Source organism: Balaenoptera acutorostrata, chromosome 14, assembly GCF_949987535.1.
Source record: "Balaenoptera acutorostrata chromosome 14, mBalAcu1.1, whole genome shotgun sequence".
NCBI lineage: Eukaryota > Metazoa > Chordata > Mammalia > Artiodactyla > Balaenopteridae > Balaenoptera > Balaenoptera acutorostrata.
In genome coordinates this window covers 1,936,621-1,945,008 of record NC_080077.1, presented here as the reverse complement: position 1 = coordinate 1,945,008, position 8,388 = coordinate 1,936,621, and the positions used below count along the sequence as shown (strand labels likewise).

At 47.4% G+C, this 8,388-nt stretch overlaps 1 protein-coding gene and 1 long non-coding RNA gene across 15 annotated transcripts in view; one reads left to right on the top strand and one right to left on the bottom strand.

Annotated features, from left to right (window-relative positions):
* Positions 1–3,413: 3,413 nt before the first annotated feature.
* LOC102998273 (uncharacterized) lies at positions 3,414–5,542 on the bottom strand. Its single transcript, XR_451324.2, has 2 exons — positions 5,409–5,542; positions 3,414–4,123 (listed from the first exon to the last, which is right to left on the bottom strand). It is a non-coding gene; the product is annotated as an uncharacterized LOC102998273 (long non-coding RNA).
* Positions 5,543–5,578: 36 nt separating this feature from the next.
* The window catches only part of AFDN (afadin, adherens junction formation factor), a 134,847-nt gene continuing 132,037 nt past the window's right edge, over positions 5,579–8,388 (top strand). For all 14 annotated transcript variants that reach the window (XM_057527535.1, XM_057527527.1, XM_057527525.1 and 11 more), the window contains exon 1: positions 5,579–6,004. In XM_057527535.1, coding sequence (XP_057383518.1) covers positions 5,900–6,004 — 105 coding nt within the window. In that variant the 5' untranslated portion in view covers positions 5,579–5,899. The remainder of the gene's footprint in view (positions 6,005–8,388) is intronic.

Genomic DNA, 8,388 nt, shown 5'->3' with positions numbered 1-8,388 from the left:
GCTGCTTTTGACGGTCCTTTAGCATTCGCTTTACACGTGGGTATTGGCATTTTGGGTTTGTCAGCTCAACCTAGGTGGGGGACTCTCTCCCATGGTCTCTCTCGCTGTGCCCCTTTGCTCACCCCCGCCTCTGGCTAACGAAGGCCTGGACCTGGTCCACTGGGGGCCCTGCTCCTGGAGCGAGTCGTGTTATCTTGACCGGAGGCATCCCAGATATAGCCACTGCAGGGCTCAGCTCAGCTCCAGGCCAGAGGCTGTATCAAGGTTTTCTCTCCTCCCCGTGAGCACTTTGGTGCCCACGACCCGACAGGAGCCCAGCTTCTGGCAGCGTCCACCTGCTTTGGGCCCCTGGGTTTGTCAGGATGGCCCCTCCGGCCCCTCTCACCACTGTGCACTTGTGTCTGGACACCGATTCTCAGAGATGGTCACATTGTTTCAAGAGCCCTCTAAACTTACATTTTCTCCTTCTTTTTCGTCTGTCACTCGTGTATATTTAGAGCAGGTATATGTGTGTGGCACGGGAGCCTCAGAGCACAGACTTACAACACCATCATGACAGGAGCCTTACCCAAGCTTTTCACTTCGCATGGAATTGCTGCAAACGTCAGCAGCACTTTCAAAAACGCGTAAGTTGCACTGCATTTCCAAAAGCAAACACCTGAAATGTGCTATTTCGGATTTCCAGAGATGCTGGTGGATGAAGAAGAGATTCGGCTTGGGGGAAGTCTGGGGATGTCCCACTCCTGGGTTTCCCACGGACAAGACACTTGTCAACACTTCCTTCTCTGGTTTCTCTTATTTTTACTGCTGGTAAAGCATTTAATAGTACATGTTCCCTTCATTTGGTATGTTTTTATTTGTTTAAGTACAATTTAATGGGAGTTTGCATTTAAAAATGTTTCCAGGAAAAAATTATGTATATGCTATACCTCAGCATATATGATGTATCACACAATTATATAAAATTTATATGCTTATATTTATATAAATAATATAATGTATTACAAGTATTGTATATATATATAAATACCCGTTTTCTAGCAAGAAAGGGCATGAGACACAGAGAATAATAGTTGATATATTTGTACCATTTGTCTTCTTAGGTCTATTAAGTTCCTGATCTTTTTCCTGATACTTTCTATTTTCCGGAGTCTGTGAAAATTGGGCCGGGAGTCAGGTTTATTACATTTAGTTCATCTTAGAACCTGGTTTCCATAATGATGCCTACATTTTTTTCATTTTGTTTCATCAGTGACAGCCAGTTGATAGAGTCCTATAAAGGCTGCTCAGGAGCTCGAGACCTCAATTTCAGGAATGAGGGAGGCACTTTCCTCGTCTAGCCCCAGTTTTTGGGACTATTGTCAAGAGAAAAGAGAAAGGCTGATGGAAAACTCCCAAGGCCTCCACGCTGAGGAAACTGCCCTTGTGGAGACCCCTCACTTGAGCAGCGGCCCACCGGGAGCTGCCAGCAGCTGTGGACGCCATGTGCTAGTGGCCCCTCGGCACGCCATGCTCACCCAGCTGGGGTGATGTGTGTGACACCCGCTGCACGCAAAGCTCTGTGCGACACTCAGCACCGGGAGCGGAGACAGAGTCAAAAATCAAGAGATGGGTCCGGACCCCAGGGGCTGCGGACGAAAACAAGGTTCATGAAGCAGCTTTCCAACACATTGCAAGGGGAGTGAGCAACGTTCACGGGCTGTAACTCTCCCTCTAACACACACACACACATTTAACACAGGGACACACGCAACACACATGGACACACACAGACAGACACACATGGGCTATTTTCTTTGTATTCAGTGCAAATATCTTATTTAACTGTTTTAGATTTGGCTTTTTTTTTCAGCATTATCTTAGGTTATAGAATGCTAGAGAACACATTTAACCACAGAAGTCTTTCTGCATTAGTAATATTTATTTTTTTAAACAAGTAAGATTAATTTCCTATTTTAAGGGGTTTTTTTAATATCTCTTCTTTCTCTGAAATCTTGTTTCCTGAGAATTCTATTAGGTAACCTAAAATTTAACTAAATATCAGGGACATTGGAATATAATGAAGAAGAGTTTAAAGATACATTTCTCCATTTATCCAATAAGGTAGCACATACCCTACTTATTTCTTGAGACTTTATCCTCTGGAATTTCTCTTTTTTTTTTTTTTTAACTAAATTAGCCACACTGACCTTTTTAGTCATGGGTTAGGCAAAGGAAGAGTTTGGTTACTTAACTTTCTAGATTAGCTAACTAAATTAACTTTCACTTGCTTAGGCTACTGAAGAAAGTAGTCTACCCTAGAAATTCTTCGATTTGAACCTTTATTATATCCCTTTAATTTTTGTTTAAAGACCATCCTCTGAATTGATATAGCTAATAAAAAGCTTATAAGATGCTTTGTACAATTACAGGATGAAATATTTTAAAATTTGGTTAATTTACTGAAATATGAAATCTATTGGCGGCTAGAAAATGACCTATAGGTCATTAAATATAGCTAATATAGTTAAATATTGTTAATATATTTGTAGCATTTTTTTCTTCTGAGATGGATTAAGCTCCTGATCTTTTCCCTGGCATTTTCTATTTTCCAGAGCCTGTGAAAACTGCAGCAGGAATAAGTTTATTCCATTTGGTTGGTCTCAGAAGCTGGTTTTCATAATGTTTCAAAAAATAGTTTTAAATGTTCAAAGCTTAACCAGAACTTAAAAGTTTTCATTATTTATTTGTTCTTATATATTTATCCCCATTACATGATACTGCAAGGTTTTAAGTAGATTTAAGTTTTAGAGATATTTAGAACTATTTGTAGATCAGTGCTGATTTAAATAGGAGCTCTTAATAGTGTAGCTAAAAATAAAATAATACTTTAAAAAAAGAAAACCAAAAGGTAAATATATACACTGCAAAATAAATTTTTAAAATGGGTACTCAAGATTAAAAAAATCTGATTTAAACCTCACCAATGAAGCTTTGTTTACCTTTGGTCTGGTCTCTCACCCCACACCTTAGTTCCTCTGTGTACACAGCAGGTTTAATAAAAAAATCCCATGTGACTTAATTTTTATACAGCATCTCTTAAATAGCACTTAAATATGATTTCTGAAATGTATCAGAACTCAGCAGTGCCATGAGAATAGAAGATGGATAGCATGTGTACTTACAAAATTAACATATGGCTCAGTATATTTCTTACAATTAGTAGAAGAATTTGTTAGTTTGAAGGTTTTCATGGCCTAAATATAGCAGCTCTAAGAGTCTTCATGATTTAATAATCATACGTATTCTATGGGTCTCACCTTGCTTTTAAACCTTTGTCAAGAAACTAATGTTGGTTGGGACCTACTATGAATTGTATACTCATACGCCACTCACACATAATACCAATGGGGATTTTTAATGAGTCAGGAAAACACTAGTAACTAACATTTATTTAGAGCCTTCTACGTGTCCTGCATCAAACTGTAGGCATTTCATGTATGCTACACGTTTATTACAAAAACAACACTGCACGGGCCCATATTTATTTTCTAGCAATACTGAATTTTCTACATGTACTTACTTCAGACACCAGCAAACTAACTGCCAGCTTTGCAGACTAATTTTTTGCTCTAAGAGCCAAGTCATTCTTGCTAATAGCATAGTCAGGAATAAAGTTCTTACGGTTAGAATTCAGCTGACACTATAGCTGATGACCCACATGGCATGTGTGGAACTTAGCTGGACAGTTCTGAGCTGTATGGACACCGTGGTGTTCACCACAACAAACAAACAAAATCCCAAAACAAAAAACAACTTGAGTCTATAAAGAAGCACAGGAACTAAAAAGCATAAAGGAACAGAATGTCAGAACACGGATGTGTCGTTTATATACATATGCTTTTCTGCAAGTCACCACATTTTAATTTTGAGAAAGGAGGCTAGAGATCTATTGAAGAATTCATTCCCCCATGGCACTGGTTCAACCCCGCAGGCTTCTCTGCTGAAAAGCCTCCTTATGAAGCTGAACTGTACTAGTGCCGCAGAAAACAGAGCTGAAGACAGAACCCAGCAGGGATGGTAGAATTCTCGTCTTTCCCAGAAGAGAAGAAATCCAATTGGTGGAGGGAAAAATCATCTCACACTGGAAAAGACAATGACAAAAATAAAGAGGCTTTGTCAAATGCAGCTCACTGTTCTCATCACTTAGCTGTGGTATTTCAGAGATGAAGGTTTTTTTTTTTTTTTTAATGATCTTGAATCAGATGCGTATGTTTGATTGATTGATTGATTGATTGATTTTGGCTGTGTTGGGTCTTCGTTTCTGTGCGAGGGCTTTCTCCAGTTGTGGCAAGCGGGGGCCACTCTTCATCGCGATGCGCGGGCCTCTCTCGTTGCGGAGCACAGGCTCCAGACGCGCAGGCTCAGCAGTTGTGGCTCACGGGCCCAGCCGCTCTGCGGCATGTGGGATCCTCCCAGGCCAGGGCTCGAACCCGTGTCCCCTGCATTAGCAGGCAGACTCTCAACCACTGCGCCACCAGGGAAGCCCCCAAGGTTTTTGTTTTAACACATCACAGATAACGCAGGAGACTGACTTCACCTGGCCCAGCACTGCACGGGGGAAATGTCTGCCGGCAGGTGTTCTGCAGCCAAATTTTTTTTTTTTTTGGCGGGGGGCGGGGGGGGGGGAGAGGCAATTAAAGAGAAAACACCTAATGAAATAAATACTCCTAAAATGCACGAAACTTCCTGCTGAAATTAATGTTAGGTCTGCAGAGGCACCGGGACACTCGGAGGCTCTAGCGCCGTGGAAAGGCAGCATCTCCCCGCTCCCGGGGGCACCTCGAGGGACCCCGTCACCTACGGCTGCAACCTGGTGCTGCGAGAAGACGTGTTTTCTGAACCACACGCAGCCAGGCGGCCGCTCCGACCGGACACCGTGGGACCAACACCGACGTGGGGGTCCAGCCCCGGGGCGGGGGGACCCGCAGCGCCACGACAGACGCGCCCCCCCTCGGGAGGAAGGCCCAGCAGACGGGAGTCACCCTGGAGCCCGCACGGGAACGGGGCGCTGCGGGGCCCCGTGCGATCAGCGTCCAGAGGGGCTCTGCGAGTCCCAGCCCTGCGGCCTCCAGGGCCCAGCGCACCCAGCCGAACCGGGCCCGCTCGTCTGACCCGGCAGCGCCCGTCCGAACTCCGCCCACTAGCTGGATCCGATACCGCCCGTCCCCACACGGTACCATACGAACCCAGCCCGCCCGTCTGAACCCACCGTCCGAACCTGGCTCACCAGTCGGACCGGTACCGCCCATCCGAACCACGCCCACCGGTCGGACCTGGTACCGCTCGTCCGAACCCGGTACCGTCCGAACCCGGCCGCCCGCCCGCCTGACCCGGTACCGCCCGCTCGAACCCGATACGGTCCGAACCTGGCTCACGAGTCGGACCCGGTACCGAGCGTCGGAACCCAGCCCCGCCCGGCGGGCGGCGCGGCGCGCAGGCGGGCGCAGCATCACCTAGCGGAGGCCGGAGGTGCGGGCGCGGGCGCGCGGGCGCGGGGGCGCGCACGGCGGGCGGGGCGGCGGCGCGTGCGGGCGGGCGCTCGGGGCGCACACCGGCCGGCGGGCTGACGCGGGGCGGGCAGGCGGCTGCAGCGGGGAGCGGGGCCGGCGGAGGCGGCTGAGGAGCCCGCGGAGCCCGAGAGCTCGAGAGCTGAGGCGGCCGGACGCGGCCGCGGAGCCGGGAGCGCGGAACCGGGCGCGCGGAGCCGGGAACCGGGAGCGCGGGGCGCCGGCCGGCGGGGCCGAGGCGGCCGAGCCCCGAGCCGGGCCAGCAGACCTAGGCGCGTGGCCCCCCGCCCGACCCCGACCCGGCCCCGACCCCGCGGCGGCCCGGGCGGGCGGGCGAGCGCGGCCGGAGGATGTCGGCGGGCGGCCGCGACGAGGAGCGGCGGAAGCTGGCCGACATCATCCAGCACTGGAACGCCAACCGGCTGGACCTGTTCGAGATCAGCCAGCCCACCGAGGTACGCGGCCGGCCGGGGTCCCCCCCTCCCCGGCGACGCCCTTCCGCCCCCCGGGACCCCCTCCCGCGCCGGCCGCGCCCCCGGACCCGGGGTGGCCGCGCCAGGCGCGGGCGGAGCGCGGTCACCTGTGCCCCGGCGGGGGGCGGGGGAGGCGGGCGTGGCGGGGACGTCGTTCGCGGGTCTCCCCGCCCGCAGCCGGGGTCGCGGCGCTCGGCCTGGGCCCGCGGACCTTTGTCACCGGGACGCGCGAGCATGTGACCGCGGCGGCCGTGGTGGTTTTGGAACTTGGGGGTTGGCGGCCGGGAGCGTAAAGTAAATATCGGGAAAGTTGTTCCAATTGTGCGGCTCTGCTGATAACGCGGCCCGGAATTGAACTCCCATGGAAAGAAGGTTTCCTCCCATTCGCTGCCTGCGCTCAGGTGGACGGGAGGGCGCCCCTCCCCGCGCCGGCCGTGCGCGCGTCCGCGGTGACCCAGGCTGGGGAGGGGGAGGGGACCTGGGCTGGGGGAGGGGGCCCGGACCGCGGGAGGGGGGGAAGATCGAGGGAGGGGGAGGGGGGCTGGGGGAGGGGCTGGGCGGGGGGAGGCGGTGGTGGCCGGTCCTGGGCGTGCTCCTGGAAAAGGAGGAAATCTTTCTTGCTCTCGGCCTGGGACAATGGTAGTTGTTTATAGCAAAGCTGCTGAAAGAGTTCCCAACAGCTAAAAAAAAAAAAAAAAAAAAAAAAATAGGTTTCGTCCCCATCCGCCGGTCTGGGAGAGGTGGGGGATGGGAGTGGAGGTGAGGGTCAGGGAGGGACCCTGAAAACCCATTCATCCCAATGAGCGCTCAGAGCTGTGCTTGCTTCTCAGGCTGTAGTTGCACAGACTTTAGCCACACGAAATACACCTTACAGAGGATTTACGTCCTCTTAGGAAATTATTTTAATAGCATCTGTTTCTGATTTGTTGTAGTTGGTAGTTCAAAGTTAGCATTATTTACTAAAATGCCAGCTTTTGGGCAGCAATCCTGTTTGGCAAATTTGAACACTCTCATGAAATTTAATCCCTATCATTAAACCCCAGTTTATATTTCTGAGTAAACTTGACCTTCACCTTTTCAGCGTCTTGATTTTGCCTGTGGTGGGAAAGATCCATTTCTTCTGTCTTCCTGGGCAGAGCCATTTATCTTACTCCTTAGTTGAATACTAATATGAATTATTAGGTTCAGGTTGCCAATTTGCACACCGATACTGGCTTACTCCTGATTCACAGCTCACCTTCTCTAATGATTTTATGAGTTAGGTGCTAGTAAGCAAATTGATAATATGTAGGTAGGTGTTCATTCATAGGCTTATTAGCACGTCTTTTGAAAGGTGACTGCAGTAATTTGGCCTTCAGGATTATGTTGTCTTTCAGAATAATGAGTTCATTTTTCTTATCTCTGGCTTTAAAAATTCGGATGTAAAATATTATTGTGGTAGATAGTTGTTTTTTTCTGTTTGAATGGACCTATTTATAATTTTCTTTTTTCTGAGATTTCCCAAGTCTGGTCGTGAAAAGGAATATTTTTTCAGTTTAGTAATAGGTAATTCAGTTTACTCTTTGGGATTTTAAATTGCATTGGCATTTTTAAAAATCCTGAATTAAAAACAGATTAGAGTTAATTGATTTTATTAATAATATTTTTAAGCACTCGATTGAAACTTTTTCTCTATTTTTTTAGATATACGAGTAGTTATTAAAGTAAAACTGGCCTCTCATTTGGAGAGCTACTCTTTTCCTAGTTATTCTGTGGGTGAAAAGTTGCTGTGCACACGTGTTGAGCAAAAGTTAAAGGACATTTCTGGGAAATGATTATATATTTCATTTAGTAGTTTCTCCTCCCCACTTATATCTGAACATTTCAATTTTTAGAAATGATTCTCCGGGATTATGTTAGAAAGCTCTTCATAATGAAATAAGTTGGTTTTTTAAAATACCTGTATGTTATTTTCTTAGCTCTTATGTTATCTAATACCTAGTTCACACTTTACTTTTTGTTTTCTGGAGAACCTTTGCATACTATTAAGTTTATTGTGGTCTTGGAAGTTTAAGCTTCACATTTAGCATGTATTTTTCATTATGATGTAGGTAAAAACTAAGGTTAATAATTCTCTAAATCACTATTTTAAGGCCAACAGTTTCGATTTACTTTATCTAAAATTTGTTGTCTGCAGTTTTTTGCCATCTGAGAAATAATGAATTTTTACTCAATTTGTCTATCACAAGTCATTGTTCTTAGTTTTCTATAAGAATGTAAGCATTATATTGGCCTTTATTATGGTCAGTAAATGTTGAGCAAATTTACTGCAGAATTTGACTTGTAGGAATATGATTTAAGCCTTATATTTATATATTTGGATAATC